Source organism: Salvelinus alpinus, chromosome 20, assembly GCF_045679555.1.
Source record: "Salvelinus alpinus chromosome 20, SLU_Salpinus.1, whole genome shotgun sequence".
NCBI lineage: Eukaryota > Metazoa > Chordata > Actinopteri > Salmoniformes > Salmonidae > Salvelinus > Salvelinus alpinus.
The window spans coordinates 30,461,608-30,479,997 of record NC_092105.1 but is presented as its reverse complement, the minus strand read 5'-3'; the positions used below and the strand labels follow the sequence as shown (position 1 = coordinate 30,479,997).

General features: G+C 42.8%; 1 protein-coding gene across 5 annotated transcripts in view; it reads right to left on the bottom strand.

Moving 5' to 3' along the window:
- LOC139546645 (unconventional myosin-Ib-like) overlaps positions 1-15,468 on the bottom strand; it is a 144,489-nt gene extending 129,021 nt beyond the window's left edge. For all 5 annotated transcript variants that reach the window (XM_071355261.1, XM_071355262.1, XM_071355264.1 and 2 more), the window contains exons 1-2: positions 15,312-15,468; positions 2,719-2,864 (exon numbers count right to left, since the gene is read on the bottom strand). In XM_071355261.1, the coding sequence (XP_071211362.1) occupies positions 2,719-2,844 (126 nt within the window). In that variant the 5' untranslated portion in view covers positions 2,845-2,864; positions 15,312-15,468. The remainder of the gene's footprint in view (positions 1-2,718; positions 2,865-15,311) is intronic.
- Positions 15,469-18,390: the final 2,922 nt, after the last annotated feature.

Here is an 18,390-nt window from a genome sequence, read left to right as displayed (position 1 = left end):
AGGTAGATATGTTGTCTGGAATTTTGAATGCATGCATCCCACATTGTCCTGTGTGCCTGTTAGGAAGTAGGGTGGACAATATCCAACCTAGAACGACGCAACGCATCATTGCATTGGACTTCCTGCCAGTCAAACGAACATTACTCAGGAATTGGAAAAAGTGTAAACCACAGTGCTTCAGCACAGACATTTGGTTAAGGAAATTCATGGATTTATTGACTACGGAACAAGCAGCGTCGGCCCTCCAGGACTATGACAATGGTCTCGGGGACATTATAGGAACATATGTAAATCAAAAAGCATAGCCTAGTATATTATTTGTACGTGAATGGCGTTGAGCTTTACACCAGTCCAGCCGACGCTTGGCATTGTGCATGGTGATCTTAGGCTTGTCGTACAGGGCCACAGTGTCTCCCGACCCCTCCTGTCTCAGCCTCCAGTATTTATTCTGCAAAGTTTGTGTTGGGGGGCTAGGGTCAGTCTGTTATATCTGGAGTATTTCTCCTGTCTTGTCCTGTGTGAATTCTCTCCCTCTCCTTGGACCATGCCTCAGGACTACCTGATGACTCCTTGCTGTCCCCAGTCCACCTGGTCGTGCTGCTGCTCCAGTTTCAACTGTTCTGCCTGCGGCTATGGAACCCTGACCTGTTCACCGGATGTGCTACCTTGTCCCAGACCTGCTGTTTTCAACTCTCTAGAGACAGCAGGAGCGGTAAAGATACTCTGAATGATCGGCTATGAAAAGCCAACTGACCTTTACTCCTGAGGTGCTGACCTGTTGCACCCTCTAATAATTACTTAAAAATCCTACAATGTGATTTTCTGGATTTTTGTTTTAGATTCTGTCTCTCACAGTTGAAGTGTACCTATGATAAAAATTACAGACCTCTACATGCTTTGTAAGTAGGAAAACCTGCAAAATCGGCAGTGTATCAAATACTTGTTCTCCCCACTGTATATTACTGTTGAGGAAAAACTAATGTTCCAATTTTATACAAGATATTGCCAGGAAGTTCCCTCTCAGGATAAAGCCAGAGTAACGTATTTACAAGTTGCACAGTCTTTAAATACTTCATCTACACAAAGAGCTGTTTACCCCTCAAAGGGAGGTAAGCTTTCAAAAGAGATACGTGGTAATTGGCTTTACTTCATTAACAGAATTGTACAAACAAGAACAGGTTCTGACCAATTCTCACAGCCTATGTGTCTAAGATAGGGGAGTGATAAGATCTTTAAAGAATAAACAGAGGAAACTAGATTTCTGCCTGGCTTTTAGTGCCCTAAAGTTAATGAGCCAGTAACAAATCACTCCTCTGTGCGGTATGTAAAGAGGTTACTAGACAGAGTGGAAAATTACCAGTTGAATAGTGTGATTCCACTCAAGCATTTTTACAGCACTAGACAACAAAAAATATTTTGCTCCAGCATTACAGACTGACTTAGACCAACCATATGCTTTAGCCCCCCCATCCCCCCCCCCTCTATGTTACTGACTGTTTCCATTCAGTGCTCAGCTGTTGCACTGCTGGAAATCACATCTTTGTTGAGAGTCAATCAATCAAATTGTAGCAGATCTAGTCTGAATCTTGTCACATTAATCCAGATGAGTAGCTGCAATACATTTTCTCTTGGTAGGCCGATATCTTGGACCTACTTTCTACAACGCATGGGTCACCACATGCACTGAGCAGTTCTGAGTTTACCGTTCTTGACAGAGAAATTTGAGGGCAGCTTAGATGTCACAAACAACTCACATAAACACAGGAAGCGATATGAACTTAACTAAAATATCACGAAGCTGAGGGAGCCAGCCAATCATAGTTGAGCGTGGTGACATCAATCTCTGGGCTCTGACTTGGCTCTGTCCTAGTCAGCAGCGAGAAGAGAACCAGAGCCATAATCATAGAAGCTGATGTCTGGAGACGCCAACTCACAGATAGGCAGGGGTTCCTGGGAGAAGCCAGGGAGCAGAGCGCTGAGACAGAGCCCTCATCCAACCTCTCTATTCCAGACCTGGGTTCAAATATTATTTGGAATCATTTCAAATATGTTATATATGCTTTATTGAGCTTGCCTGTCTTCACGGACCAATAGAGTAGTGCCAAAACTGCACACCCCGCCAATCTGGCACTCCAGGCAGGCATGCGCAATCGCTCAAAGTATTTGAAATATTTCAAATAGTATTGGAACACAGGTCTGCCCCATTCATCCACCCCCCCCAAGGGAAGCGGCAGCAGCCAGTTGAATCTCCTCATCCCTGGAGCTCTGAATGTTCTGCCTCATTTGAGACATCTACATTCTTCAGTGATGTGACTTATTGATTGGTCAACTCAGGGCTTTGTGGTGAGGTTGCTGTATCTGTGCTGCTGTTTTTGAGGCCAGGGCTAAAATGAATAGGCTAAGCACAGGCTCTAGCAGTGAGTTAAGAAACAATGAATGATGTATCTGCAGATTGCTTAAGTGTACACTTTGTGTTTGTCTAAGCTAAGTGTAAACATGCACTTTTAGGGAGAGGGAAGCTGAGGGAACAATAACACAGCTGAACCACGACATTGAGACTGAGGAAGCTGGGGCAAAATTTAGTTACACAGTCAAACGCATCTGAATGTTAGCATACATTCAAGTATAATGTAAGTTTCAAATACATTGAGAATATATTAAATGATATAACTCAGCTATGGCTAAACCCAGTTTAACACTTGCTGAGGGAGAACTTACATAGATCTCATTGTGGTCGAAGCGGTTCCTCAGGTTCACGATGAAGGAGTCTTCGTTGAGGGGTTCTAGCAGGACCATGTCCCCCACCCCTATCATGTTGTCCAGAAGTGACGTCTTCACCTCCATCTTGGAATCAGCAGTCCCCCCTGTAAAGAAGAATAACAAATGGAATACATTAGACACAAGGAGTGATTTGAAAACAAGAGAACGGGGGATGTACTCGGATATTTCTGGTAAAAGTAAGTTGTTGCTATAGATTACATTATCTGCGGTCTATTAGTCAATGCATCAACTCTAGAACTTCAGTCATGAACGGTTTTGGTGAACTCCTATGAAGATCAGGCACTCATCCTTGTGCAGTGATAATCTAATCTGGAAGAGTGATGCATATGAGGGCTTGATTGGCAGTCCACCATACTATAGTAGTCCATAATCCAATTGTAATCCAGCTGTGGTCTGTCTGGAGAGTTTGTGTCAAAGACAGTCAGTGCCACTCCCCCAACCCCCAGCCGAGCCCCCCCCCCCCCCCCCCCATCCATATATCCCTGTCCAGACCAGATAGCATGCTCCCTGCTGATCCAATCGCTGTAATCCCCTCACATTAACTTGCCTCATCCAGGTCCATCATGGTATTTGCTTCTAACAGTACCAAAAATTAGAACAGGTCATGGTAGAAATTGTTTTAGTTACTTAGCACCGTGGTCCTGGAATTCTCTCCTGAACATTTTAAAATGTGATGATCTAGTTCGTTTAAACACTTGATCGATGTATATATCATAGAAGAGTGTAATTGTTTTTAGGCAAGCTGTTTTTAGTCAAGATGTTTGTGTTTTTAATGTAATAAGTAATTGTTGTACTGTATGTGTATTTATAGTTTTGTTTAATGTTGTGTTAGTGTATGTATGTAAGTTGTTTTGTCTGAAACGTTGTTCCCCCTGCTGCTATTGGACCAGGTCTCTCTTGGAAAAGAGATATTATCTCAATGAGAAAAAACCTGTATAAATAAAGGTAAGATTAAAAATGAAAAACATTTGACTTATACAAATGTCTGTCTTAGACTGCACTATATACTGAAATGAATGCCTACAGACTACTAGACTATTTTCCCAGCTTGATGGCACCAACTCTGTGCTGTACAGTATGATGCAGGTAAAAACAAAACTTTCCCAAAAACACTGACAGTCACAGCATGTTGCACTGAGTTATCACACTATGCCAATAATACAAGCCACCTTAGAAGAAAATACCCAAACCAACCCAAAAGCCCATGTTTGTACGTAGTGCTTGTTTCTGCTGATCTAAAGAGCTGGGTTAGAAGGGGAGAACTGAACAATAGACGATGAGCACATTGCTTCACCCAAGCCCATCTGTTACAACAGCGCACAGAGTGTTTGGGGTACAGCAAAGCCCTGTATCAAGGCCTTGAATGTCCCTAGGCCTCTCTTTATCTACATCCCTATAGCACTAGGATTAGTGTCCACAGGAGATGGGAAAAATAGGCGAAAAACTGCCACCCCCAGCAGTGTCTTTGTCTCCAGTTTTCTGGTTCGGTTCTCTCCCCTTCTTTCCAAATATTACCCCCGGTTCGCTGTTAAGCAGCTGGGACAGAAAGGTACTGGTTGCAGATCGCTCCCCAGGTTGTGTCTCTGAGGTCATTTGAACTGTATGACTCTGGGTCGGGTCTTTATGTTCAGATGTTGAACAGGGGGGGCTCAGTGCATCCCCCAAAATGGCACCATATTCCCTATAGTGCACTATTTTTGACAGAGCCCTCTGGTCAAAACTAGTGCACTATTATAGAGCAGCGATTCTCAACTGGTGGTTCACGACTCAAAAGTTTTGAATGGCGGGTGTCCGAGTAAAAAAAAAAAAGTTTTAAACTTTTTGGGTGGGTATTTTTATTTATGACAAAATACTAAATTCTGAACTTTGACAAGTTAAACCAGGTATAAAGTGTGTAGAAATGAACATGTTTATCAATTTAACCTCTGAACAAGTTTTCAATCACAATATTTTCAATATAGAGCTAATAGCAGCACTATTTTGGTTGATTTTGTGGGTTTCAGTGAGTTCATAAAAATATTTCATTAAGAATATGGGTAAAACGTAATTGACAATGAAAGAAGTGGGCATGTTGTTACCTTGTCATACAATTGCTACATTTCCTATCAATATAGCACTATAAATAGTTTAAGATTTATTTTTGATGATTCTTTTTTGCAATGCGAATATTGAGTAGCAACTGAGACATGGTTGAATTTGGGTCCTGGGGCAAAACCAGGAGAACGAAACACTGCTATCGAGAATAGGGTACCATTTGGGACGTAGCCTCTCTGAGGAGCAAACCCAACACCAACTCTGCCTCAAGCCATGCGAACTTTCATGGTCCACCGGGAGGTCAAGTGCGAGGTCCGTTCTTCCATTACATAATTCCCTGAGGAATCTCTCAAGTCCACTGTGTGTCGAGTCGCGAGGTTTGAACAGGCATCGCGCAAGCAGCCAATCAAACGGCCTCAAACCAAGCAGTCGCTGAACAAACACGTCCCGCAGAGTTTGAGATGGCTATGTTTAGAACTGCTTGTTATTGGCTGATCAAGAGCTCCTCTGGAGACCTCATGCTATAGGGCTTAATGGACTTCTGGTTCCACAGACAGCAGTTTTCATTTGATTTAGGATCAGCACCCCACCGTCTAATTCACTTAAAAGGCAAAACAGCCCAGAACTATATAAGTGAGCATCGTATGTGTAGTAGACTTCTCCAGGTGCATGTAATGCAAGGACACCAACATGGATCAGGTGGGTGGCAGAAGAGACAAAAATCTGGATGAGCTACTGCCCTGCCAGCCTGGTAGCCTAGTACCCCAGATTCAGACATCCCTGCCAGGCAGCACCATTAGCAGCCAGTGACGCAACACTGAGCAGCCTCCCTCCATACCGGCATATCGAATCCTATCGAGAGAGACCGGGAGAAAGAGGACACAGACATAGAGAAAGAGAACAGAGAAAGGGAGAACGAGAGAGGGGCATAGAGAAAGAAAGGACAGAGAGAGGGAGAACGAGAGGCATAGAGAAAGAGGACAGAGGAAGAACGAGATGGGCATAGAGAAAGAAAGGATAGAGAGAGGAAGAATGAGAGAGAGGCATAGAGAAAGATGATAGAGGCAGAGAGAGAGCTAGCCAGATAGCCACCTACCTTCCATAGCATTAGTTTTAGGTCATTTTTGCCTGTTAAACTATCTGGTTAGCTACATTATTACGATTCACATATAGCTACCTGATAGTTAGGAAGTAAAACATTTGCTTTGTGTTCATCTTATTTCATCTCTATTGCCATGGTGCTGGATGGAAGAAGGTTCAGTGGATGGGTAAGTCCATATTAAGTCAATAGGGCTAACTGGCCAGCTAGCTAGCCACAAAGAATTGGTAGCTAGCCAGTTACCCACGAAAAATGCCACCTACCCACCCATGAGCCCCCTTTCCATTTACTGTAACCATACTTGTCACACACTGAGCACCAACTGACAGACACCGGACGATGAAAAGTATTTGAAATTTGCTCAGTCCAAATCTGAACCAATTATAGCAGTCTGTTTCACAAGACAACACAGTACAGTAGAGCACAGTGCAAAGAAAAGTAGAGTATGTCAGTATAATACAGTACTTACTGTAGAGTAGAGTTTAGTACAGTACACTAGACTCCGATAACCGAAAGAGACTTTCAAACTCAAGGGGTCATAACATAGCCAACACCACATTCTTTCTGCAGACATCTTTGAATCTTAATTTTGGAAAACGTGGTCACAAACTGAGGAAGATTTTACAGTCATTCGGTAACCAAACTTTACATCTACACTGTTGGAATAAATGTGTTTTTCATAGCCGCGGGAAGTAGGGGTACTGAAGTACCCCCTGATAAATCACAATTAATCATGTTTTTTGTAACATTTTCTGTGGAACTTGTTAAAATTAGTCCTTGTGCATAGAGTTGTATCGTTTAACTTTGCAATCAATGGTTTTTGTCCTGCATACTTTTAAAGTGAAAAAAATTGGAGCCTCTGCATCATTCAGTTACCATGGAATTGCCCCACATGCAAAATCTACTTAAATGTCTATGTTACATGGAGGTCTTGGTCCTGGGATTACGAAGCAAGTCACCTAGAACATATTGGTGCTGGCTCACCTCCAGCGTTTGACATTGCCCCATATTTCCAGACTAAAGTAGAGAATATATAATTTAAGGTTCCTGGACTGGGGCCATGAGTAATTTTCCATTTGCATACAGTGGTATGAAATGTAAAATACCACCCCCCCAACAGACAATAAATACAGAATAATAAAAGCTTAATTACATAAAGAAATATTAGTGAGAACATAGCCATAATACAAACAAAAGAAAGGAGAATGGAATATATTTGAAAAGCCTAAAATTGAAAAATACATTGAGAGCAGAGCCTCAAACATACACACAACCACCTGTCTTGGGCCAGAGCTAACACACAGTACACACACCTCAGTAGTACTCACCACAGGCAGAACAGAGCAAACACCACTCATCACCATGGCTGAGGGACTTTGCTCCTAAACAACGTGGCAACTTGGCCAGCCTAGAGGGCAAACACATTGTTCTGGATACAGATGAGGGTTGAAATCAACAGCATAAACTATACAAATTTCCTTATCAAAATCATTTCACCTAGCTGTGTTTCCAAATCAATAATTGTTATCCCAATGGGTAAATTAATAGCTATTAAGACAGGAACTCCCCAATCGCCGAGGCAGGACCACAACATCCAATATAAGCATATGGGAAATTCCAAGGTAACACAGTGTTTTTTGATTGTATGTCAAACAAAAAACAATGATTGCAAAGTTAAGCAAACGATACAACTACAGAAAATTTTACAAAAACACATTTACTTGAACAGTACAGATGCAGAAGTTTGGTAACAGAAAGATGGCACAAATGGTCATCCAAACTTTGCATCTGAACTGTTCAAGTAAATGTGTTCTTGTAAAAGGTTTGTTTGACATCTGACATCTTGTTGACTCATTGTTTGAGTCTCAGCATCACTCTTGCCATGAAATTGCCCATATGTCTGTTTGTTTGATCTGTCCTACCAATAAAGTTGATCTGGTGCCTTGGCTCACAAAGGCTGTGGCATATTTGATGAAACCACAGAAGCCACAGTAATACAGAAAGGGGGAACTGCTTTCTGGGTGGATGGAAGGACTTATGGGACCTATGGGCTGAGGGGACCATTCCCCACTCTCTACCACACACATAGTGGGGCAAAAAAGTATTTAGTCAGCCACCAATTGTGCAAGTTCTCCCACTTAAAAATATGAGAGAGGCCTGTAATTGTCATCATAGGTACACTTCAACTATGACAGACGAAATGAGAACAAAAAATCCAGAAAATCACATTGTAGGATTTTTTATGAATTTGCAAATTATGGTGGAAAATAAGTATTTGGTCAATAATAAAAGTTTCTCAATACTTTGTTATATACCCTTTGTTGGCAATGACAGAGGTCAAACGTTTTCTGTAAGTCTTCACAAGGTTTTCACACACTGTTGCTGGTATTTTGGCCCATTCCTCCATGCAGATCTCCTCTAGAGCAGTGATGTTTTGGGGCTGTTGCTGGGCAACACGGACTTTCAACTCCCTCCAAAGATTTTCTATGGGGTTGAGATCTGGAGACTGGCTAGGCCACTCCAGGACCTTGAAATGCTTCTTACGAAGCCACTCCTTCGTTGCCCGGGCGGTGTGTTTGGGATCATTGTCATGCTGAAAGACCCAGCCACGTTTCATCTTCAATGCCCTTGCTGATGGAAGGAGGTTTTCACTCAATCTCACGATACATGGCCCCATTCATTCTTTCCTTTACACGGATCAGTCATCCTGGTCCCTTTGCAGAAAAACAGCCCCAAAGCATGATGTTTCCACCCACATGCTTCACAGTAGGTATGGTGTTCTTTGGATACAACTCAGCATTCTTTGTCCTCCAAACATGACGAGTTGAGTTTTTACCAAAAAGTTCTATTTTGGTTTCATCTGACCATATGACATTCTCCCAATCTTCTTCTGGATCATCCAAACGCTCTCTAGCAAACTTCAGACGGGCCTGGACATGTACTGGCTTAAGCAGGGGGACACGTCTGGCACTGCAAGATTTGAGTCCCTGGCGGCGTAGTGTGTTATTGATGGTAGGCTTTGTTACTTTGATCCCAGCTCTCTGCTGGTCATTCACTAAGTCCCCCCGTGTGGTTCTGGGATTTTTGCTCACCGTTCTTGTGATCATTTTGACCCCACGGGGTGAGATCTTGCGTGGAGCCCCAGATCGAGGGAGATTATCAGTGGTCTTGTATGTCTTCCATTTCCTAATAATTGCTCCCACAGTTGATTTCTTCAAACCAAGCTGCTTACCTATTGCAGATTCAGTCTTCCCAGCCTGGTGCAGGTCTACAATTTTGTTTCTGGTGTCCTTTGACAGCTCTTTGGTCTTGGCCATAGTGGAGTTTGGAGTGTGACTGTTTGAGGTTGTGGACAGGTGTCTTTTATACTGATAACAAGTTCAAACAGGTGCCATTAATACAGGTCACGTGTGGAGGACAGAGGAGCCTCTTAAAGAAGAAGTTACAGGTCTGTGAGAGCCAGAAATCTTGCTTGTTTGTAGGTGACCAAATACTTATTTTCCACCATAATTTGCAAATAAATTCATAAAAAATCCTACAATGTGATTTTCTGGAGAAAAAAAATCTCATTGTCTGTCATAGTTAAAGTGTACCTATGATGAAAATTACAGGCCTCTCATCTTTTTAAGTGGGAGAACTTGCACAATTGGTGGCTGACTAAATACTTTTTTGCCCCACTGTATGTATATACTGTATACATATATATATATTTTTTTTTATATATATATAAAATCGGCCGATTGATCGGTATTTTTTGTTCCTCCAATAATCGGTATTGGTATCGGCGTTGAAAAATCATATTCGGTCAACCTCTAGTATGTACATGTAGGTATGGTTAAAGTGACTATGCATATATGATGAACAGAGAGTAGCAGTAGCGTAAAAGGAGGTGTTGGTTGGAGGTGGGACACAATGCAGATAGCCCAGTTAGCCAATGTGCGGGAGCACTGGTTGGTCGGGCAAATTGAGGTAGTATGTACATGGATGTATGGTTAAAGTGACTATGCATAAGATAAACAGAGAGTAGCAGCAGCGTAAGAGAGGGGTTGGGGGGCACACAATGTAAATAGTCCGGGTAACCATTGGTTACCTGTTCAGAAGTCTTATGGCTTTGGGGGTTAAAACTGTTGAGAAGCCTTTTTGTCCTAGACTTGGCACTCCGGTACAGCTTGCCATGCGGTAGCAGAGAGAACAGTCTGTGACTGGGATGGCTGGGGTCTTTGACAACTTTTAGGTCCTTCCTCTGACCGCCTGGTGTAGAGGTCCTGGATGGCAGGCAGCTTTGCCCCAGTGATGTACTGGGCCGTACGCACTACCCTCTGAAGTTCCTTGCGGTCAGAGGCCGAGCAATTGCCGTACCAGGCAGCGATGCAACCGGTCATGATGCTCTCGATGTTGCAGCTGTAGAACCTTTTGAGGATTTCAGGACCCATGCCAAAATCTTTTTAGTTTCCTGAGGGGAATAAGCTTTGTTGTGCCCTCTTCACGACTGTCTTGGTGTGTTTGGACCATTCTAGTTTGTTGTTGATGTGGACACCAAGGAATTTGAAGCTCTCAACCTGCTCCACTACAGCCCCGTCGATGAGAATGGGGGCGTGCTCGGTCCTCCTTTTCTTGTAGTCCACAATCATCTCTTTAGTCTTGGTTACGTTGAGGGGTAGGTTGTTATTCTGGCACCACCCGGCCACGTCTCTGACCTCCTCCCTATAGGCTGTCTCGTCGTTGTCGGTGAGCAGGCCTACCACTGTTGTGTCGTCTGCAAACTTAATGGTGGTGTTGGACTCGTGCCTGGCCATGCAGTCGTGGGTGAACAGGGAGTACAGGAGGGGACTGAGCACGCACCCCTGGGGACCAGTGTTGAGGATCAGTGTTGCAGATGTGTTGCTACCTACCCTTACCACCTAGGGGCGTCCCGTCAGGAAGTCCAGGATCCAGTTGCAGAGGGAGGTGTTTAGTCCCAGGTTCCTTAGCTTAGTGATGAGCTTTGAGGGTACTATGGTGTTGAACGCTGAGCTGTAATCAATGAGTAGCATTCTCACGTAGGTGTCCCTATTGTCCAGGTGGGAAAGGGCAGTGTGGAGTGCAATAGAGATTGCATCATCTGTGGAGCTGTTTGAGCGGTTTGCAAATTGGAGTGCATCTAGGGTCACTGGGATAATGGTGTTAATGTGAGGCATTACCAGCCTTTCAGAGCACTTCATGGCTATGGACGTGAGTGCTACTGTAGTCATTTAGGCAGGTTACCTTAGTGCTCTTGGGCACAGGGACTATGGTGGTCTGCTTGAAGCATGTTGGTATTACAGACTCAATCAGGGACATGTTGAAAATGTCAGTGAAGACACCTGCCAGTTGGTCAGCACATGCTCGGAGCACACGTCCTGGTAATCCGTCTGGCCCTGCAGGCTTGTGTATGTTGACCTGTTTAAACGTCTTACTGACGTCGGCTACGGAGAGCATGATCACACAGTCATCCGGAACAGCTGATGCTCTCATGCATGCCTCTGTTGCTTGCCTCGAAGCGAGCATAGAAGTGATTTAGCTCGTCTGGTAGGCTCGGGTCACTGGGCAGCTCACGGCTGTGCTTCCCTTTGTAGTCTGTAATAGTTTGCAAGCCCTGCCACATCCGACGAGCGTCGGAGCCCGTGTAGTATGATTCAATCTTAGCCCTGTATTGACGCTTTGCCCGTTTGATGGTTCGTCGCAGGGCATAGCGGGATTTCTTGTAAGCTTCCGGGTTAGAGTCAGGATATATGCAGCAGTTTGGGCCGCCTGGCTCGTTGCGAACTGCATGAAGACTATTTCTTCCTAACAAAGAGAGCCAACTTCGCCAAACGGGGGATGATGTAACAAAAACACATTTGCGGGTAAAATAGCACAATCGTTGCACGAATGTACCTAACCATAAACATCAATGCCTTTCTTAAAATCAATACACGGAAGAAATTCATGTTAGCAAGCAATATTAAACTAGGGAAATTGTGTCACTTCTCTTGCGTTTATTGCACGCAGAGTCAGGGTATATCCAACAGTTTGGGCCGCCTGGCTCGTTGCAAACTAATTTGCCAGAATTTTACGTAATTATGACATAACATTGAAGGTTGTGCCATGTGCCAACAGTGGCACAACCTTCATGTGCCAACAGCAATATTTAGACTTATGGATGCCATCCGTTAGATAAAATATGGAACGGTCCCGTATTTCACTGAAAGAATAAGTGTTTTGTTTTCGAAATGATAGGTCATTAATATGGTCAAATCCAGAAACTAAGGCTCGTATTTCTGTGTGTTATTATATTATAATTAAGTCTATGATTTGATAGAGCAGTCTGACTGAGCGGTGGTAGGCAGTAAGCATTCATTCAAACAGCACTTTAATGCGTTTGCCAGCAGCTTTTAGCAATGCTTGAATCACAGCGCTGTTAATGACTTCAACCCTATCAACTCCCGAGATTAGGCTAGCAATACTAAAGTACCTATTAGAACATCCAATAGTCAAAGGTATATGAAATACAAATAGTATAGAGAGAAATAGTCAACGCGTCATAATTGCTATAATAACTACAACCTAAAACTTCTTACCTGGGAATATTGAAGACTCATGTTAAAAGGAACCACCAGCTGTCATATGTTCTCATGTTCTGAGCAAGGAACTTAAACGTTAGCTTTTTTACATGGCACATATTGCACGTTTACTTTCTTCTCCAACACTTTGTTTTTGCATTATTTAAACCAAATTGAACATGTTTCATTATTTATTTGAGATTAAATTGATTTTATTGCTGTATTATATTAAGTTAAAATAAAAGTGTTCATTGTTCATTCAGTATTGTTGTAATTGTCATTACTACAAATATATATATATATAAATAAATAAAAATTGGCCGATTAATCGGTATCGGCTTTTTTTGTTCCTCCAATAATCGGTATCGGCGTTGAAAAATCATAATCGGTCGACCTCTAATTACAGCTAGCATATTGTTTACACTAAATACATAAAATATTTTTTTTTATCAAAAGTTCTACCACAAATTAAAGAAATTATAGCCTGTTTGGAAATGACTGACAATTAAATTATGCTCAACACAAGCAAAATTTACCTAGATTTTTCTTCAACTTCTGGACATAACATCTGGAACAACTGTCCACTGCAGCCATGTGCTTCAGTGTCACAATATGTTTCCATGGTAACTAAATTAACATTCTCTTGAAAAAAAAATATTAATGAGGAAATTGTCCTCAGTGGTGGAAATGACCACTCCCAAAGGACAGGTATATTTTGTGTAAAAAAAATATATAAAAGGGCATACTCATAATAAATATTGATATAGATTTTATTTAATTGACTCTTTCTGTAGTACATAACATTATATAATGTGTAATTATTGTTTTCTCATAGAAAAACATAGAAGCTTAAAAGTCTGTGTCAAGGACAAGGGCAAAAAAGTGAAAATGAGGTATAAAATGCATCTGAAAAGTAGCTAAAATATTTGATAGAGAGGTGTTTAAAAAAGTATGGGGTGATTCCAGTGTGAACTTAACATACAAATATTTATATTTGTTTTATTTTTTATAAAATCCTCAAAATTGACCGAGGACATGGAAGTGCCCGTAGTTGCAGAATCACCCAGCTAGCAATTTACCTTGGCTCATTGCAACAACAAGGTCCTTTTGACGTTGCACTCGCGTAACAGGGGTTCAGCCTGCCACACAGTTTCCTCATGGATTGCCATGTAATCGGCCATAATCGACATCCAAAAAGGCTGATTACCGATTGTTATGGAAACTTTTGGTCTTTTGGCAGTAAAAAGCTGAGTCGGCGATAGTAAATATCCTTCATCTTATCATGTCTATAATATATACAGGACCTTTATAACAGTCACCTGGGATCAACTACTTCATCGGAACCAGTATCTTTCATAGCAGAACTTCAAACATACAGTAGCTACTGATATTCAAGGGTAGAAACTACAACCATTGTGTGGACTTTCCCTTACTGTTGTTAGGCAACTTGTGACACAGAAGACCCTATGCCATAAACATAAAAAGTTGAGTCCTGAAACAAAGCAGCGCACAATTCTCCTTTATATGAAGGAAGCACAGCGACAACATATTGGGTTAGTCAGGTCCCAGACAAAAACACAGACAGCATGAGACCCAGACCATGGTTGCAACTGAAGCTTCATTAAAAATGCAGATCTAACCCAATTCTGGTTTATGTTTTTTGGGCCCTTGCTTTCTGCAAAGCATTCGTTTTCCATGCTCCAAAATGTCAAGTTCCTATAGAGTGCAAGCCTGGCCCTGGATCCAAAGGGAATTCCAGCAGGAGGAAAAGCAGAGAGACTTCCCAGAGATTCTCCTGTCTTGTTTCTCAGAAAACAACAGGGGCTTTTTAGGTTTTAAAGTTGATGGTGTGTAGGCTAGTAAGACATTTCAATCTCCATTACAAATCTGTGTGTGAGTGTATTTCATTCCGGGATATTTCAAAGGAGATGCAATGTAAGTACATTATTCTGGCGTGAAATCCCATTCTTATGCATAGTGGACTGAAGTGTGGAGCAGTGCAAGGGCAGTAACATTGATAGCCTAGTCTAGTGAGTGCATGAAATCTCCCCGAAAATACATCTGCTTTGTTTTTAGAGTTGCTGTTATTTTTTTCCACCCTTGTCCTACAACTTTCAATTTATGTACTGCTATCTTAGTGTTGTGTTCTGTTCGAGCGTACTGACCACAGATGTTCGAAATCACTAGAGTGCATTCTTAATTAACAATACAAAATCGACCCAGATTTGGACAAGGTGAGAAGAGTAACAAAAGTAGACCCACCCGCTCCTGGTAGTAGCCTACCCACTTCTCTTTTCCCCTCACACGAAAAAGAACAAGAGCTCAAGAATGGTCGAAACGATTCTGAGTGAAAAGTACAAAACCATCACACATACAAGCTACACGTAGCATATTCAAAGACAAACAAAGGCAAGGATGTTTGAAACATTTAAGGGGATAGTTTAACGCTAAATAAAGACTTCATGTGGCATTGAAATTTCACAAGTAATACAAATCAGCAAAAAAAAAAAAGTGCTAGTGCTATGTGAAGATCTTGAACATAAAAGCTCATGAGACTGGTGGCATTGGTGTAGGCTAAAGAACGAACGGGTTGCATGGCCATGTAACGTTATATGAATGGGCAAATAGCCTAATGATTAGACACATTTTGGAAAGGAGAATTCTAGCTATACAAAAAATGTCAGATTATGCAACCAACGCTGAATTGTCAATTACAAAGTAACACAAACAAGTGATAGGCTTGCAAAAAGTTGCAAACAGTGGCTAGGCTAGAACTTATTGTGTTAGGCTACTCAAGACAGTGTGGAAAATGTTGAGAATAAAACTATTCTACTTGCCTCCAAATTGGAAATGTTGTCCCCTAAATACACTCTGGATGACAATGTAGAATCCCGGAGATATCGCTTCAGATGAAAAAAGTTTCCTCTATCCCTGAATTCTGCATGCGTCTCTCATCCGGCTATGAGGACTTCCACTGGAGCACTAACGGATAGGGACTACGGGCATAGGGAGTGGCTAACTGCACACGTGCTGCTACGCGCCATTCAATCACCTTAGGTGAGATTTTAAGAGAGAAAAAAAACTGCCTAAACTCTTCAAAACGGGGTCTCTGCATCATCATAACTATCATAACTCATTGCCAGGATGAGATGAAGGCATTTGACAGTGCAATACCGCCCTCTTGTGACAAAACAAACAAACAAAAACTGTGGGGAGCCGAAATTGGGTAGCGCGTCATCAGTTCCTCTTATGTTAGTCATTGCAAAACTTAGAGAGACATTTATAATTGATCAGTGTCCAGATCAACTAGCCCATTACAGCTAACGTTTTTTTATTTAGATTGTTTAGCCCATAGATATTGTTTAAAAAAAAAAAGTCAGATCTATACACATTAGACATGGCAAAATTTATAGAATTGCAAGATGTGCTTTAAAACGGCAAAATGTTCTTTGCACCCCATTACAAAATCTGTAGGAATGCAGGAAATAAGCTTAAACCTGCAAAAATCTCTCCACCAACAGGAGGGGTGAGAACAGTTTGTGTCATGAACAGTGCTTGTGCCGATAGAAATAGACGTGGGAGGTGCAGGATGTTCCCCAATTCTGAAAGAGGGGCACCTAGTTTAAAAGTTTGGGAACCCCTGCTCTAATCTCACATTGGTGGAATTGCAATAAGCAAACTCCAATTATGGAATGATGCACCTATTCTATTCCATTCTATACTACGCTCCACAATATTGATAGGGACAGTTAGCCTACTCTAGTTCAAATCAAATCAAAGTTTATTTGTCACGTGTGCCGAATAATAGAGTTGACGTACAGCTATTTGGTCTCTCATCCAGGGTTTTAACAAAAACCAGCCGTGCTTAGCTTTCATATTTGTCACTGACGATAAGCAATGTGCTATGTTGAGAATGATTATTAAGAAACCTCTTCATAACTAAATATATTCACTGTTGCTATTGAAGTCATTCCAAAGAGTAGGTTTAACAGAGCAAATCAAATCAAAGTTTATTTGTCACATGCGCCGAATACAACAGGTGTAGACCTTACAGTGAAATGCTTACTTACAAGCCCTAACCAACAGTGCAATTTTTAAGCGAAGCTTAACAGTAGCGAGGCTATATACAGGTGGTACCGGTACAGAGCCAATGTGTGGGGGCACCGGTTAGTCGGGCTAATTGAGATAATATGTACATGTAGGTATAGTTAAAGTGACTATGCATAGATGATAAATGGCAGGACACAATGCAAATAGTCCGGGTAGCCATTTGATTACCTGTTCAGGAGTCTTATGGCTTGGGGGTAAAATCTGTTGAGAAGCCTTTTGGTCATAGATTTGGCGCTCCGGTACCGCTTGTCATGTGGTAGCAGAGAGAACAGTCTATGACTGGGGTGGCTGGGGTCTTTTACAACTTTTAGGTCCTTCCTCTGACCGCCTGGTGTAGAGGTCCTGGATGGCAGGCAGCTTGGCCCCAGTGATGTACTGGGCCGTACGCACTACCCTCTGTAATGCCTTGCGGCCAGAGGCCGAGCAGTTGCCGTACCAGGCAGTGATGCAACCAGTCAGGATGCTCTCGATGTTGCAGCTGTAGAACCTTTTGAGGATCTGAGGACCCATGCCAAATCTTTTCAGTCTTCTGAGAGGGAATGGGTTTTGTTGTGTCCTCTTCACGACTGTCTTGGTGTGTTTGGACCATGTTAGTTTGTTGGTGATGTGGACACCAAGGAATTTGAAGCTCTCAACCTGCTCCACTACAGCCCTGTTGATGAGAATGGAGGTGTGCTCGGTACTCCTTTTCCTGTAGTCCACAATCATCTCCTTTGTCTTGATTACGTTGAGGGATAGGTTGTTATTCTGGCACCACCCGGTCAGGTCTTTGACCAACTCCATATAGGCTGTCTCGTCGTTGTCGGTGATCAGGCCTAACACTGTAGTGTCGTCTGCAAACTTAATGATGGTGTTGGAGTTGTGTCTGGCCATGCAGTCGTGGGGGAACAAGGAGTAAAGGAGGGGACTGAGCACGCACCCCTGAGGGCCTCCGGTGTTGAGGATCAGCGTGGCAAATGAGTTGCTACCTACCCTCACCACCTAGGGGCGTCCCGTCAGGAAGTCCAGGATCCAGTTGCAGAGGGAGGTGTTTAGTCCCAGGATCTTTAGCTTAGTGATGAGTTTTGAGGGCACTATGGTGTTGAACGCTGAGCTGTAATCAATGAGTAGCATTCTCACGTAGGTGTCCCTATTGTCCAGGTGGGAAAGGGCAGTGTGGAGTGCAATAGAGATTGCATCATCTGTGGAGCTGTTTGAGCGGTTTGCAAATTGGAGTGCATCTAGGGTCACTGGGATAATGGTGTTAATGTGAGCCATTACCAGCCTTTCAGAGCACTTCATGGCTATGGACGTGAGTGCTACTGTAGTCATTTAGGCAGGTTACCTTAGTGCTCTTGGGCACAGGCACTATGGTGGTCTGCTTGAAGCATGTTGGTATTACAGACTCAATCAGGGACATGTTGAAAATGTCAGTGAAGACACCTGCCAGTTGGTCAGCACATATGCCCGGAGCACACGTCCTGGTAATCCGTCTGGCCCAGCGACCTTGTGAATGTTGACCTGTTTAAAGGTCTTCCTCACGTCGGCTACGTAGAGCATGATCACACAGTCATCCGGAACAGCTGATGCTCTCATGCATGCCTCAGTGTTGCTTGCCTCGAAGCGAGCATAGAAGTGATTTAGCTCGACTGGTAGGCTCGTGTCACTGGGCAGCTCGCGGCTGTGCTTCCCTTTGTAGTCTGTAATAGTTGGCAGGCCCTGCCACATCCGACGAGCGTCGGAGCTGGGGTAGTACAATTCGATCTTAGTCCTGTATTGGCGCTTTGCCTGTTTGATGGTTTGTCGGAGGGCATAGCAGGATTTCTT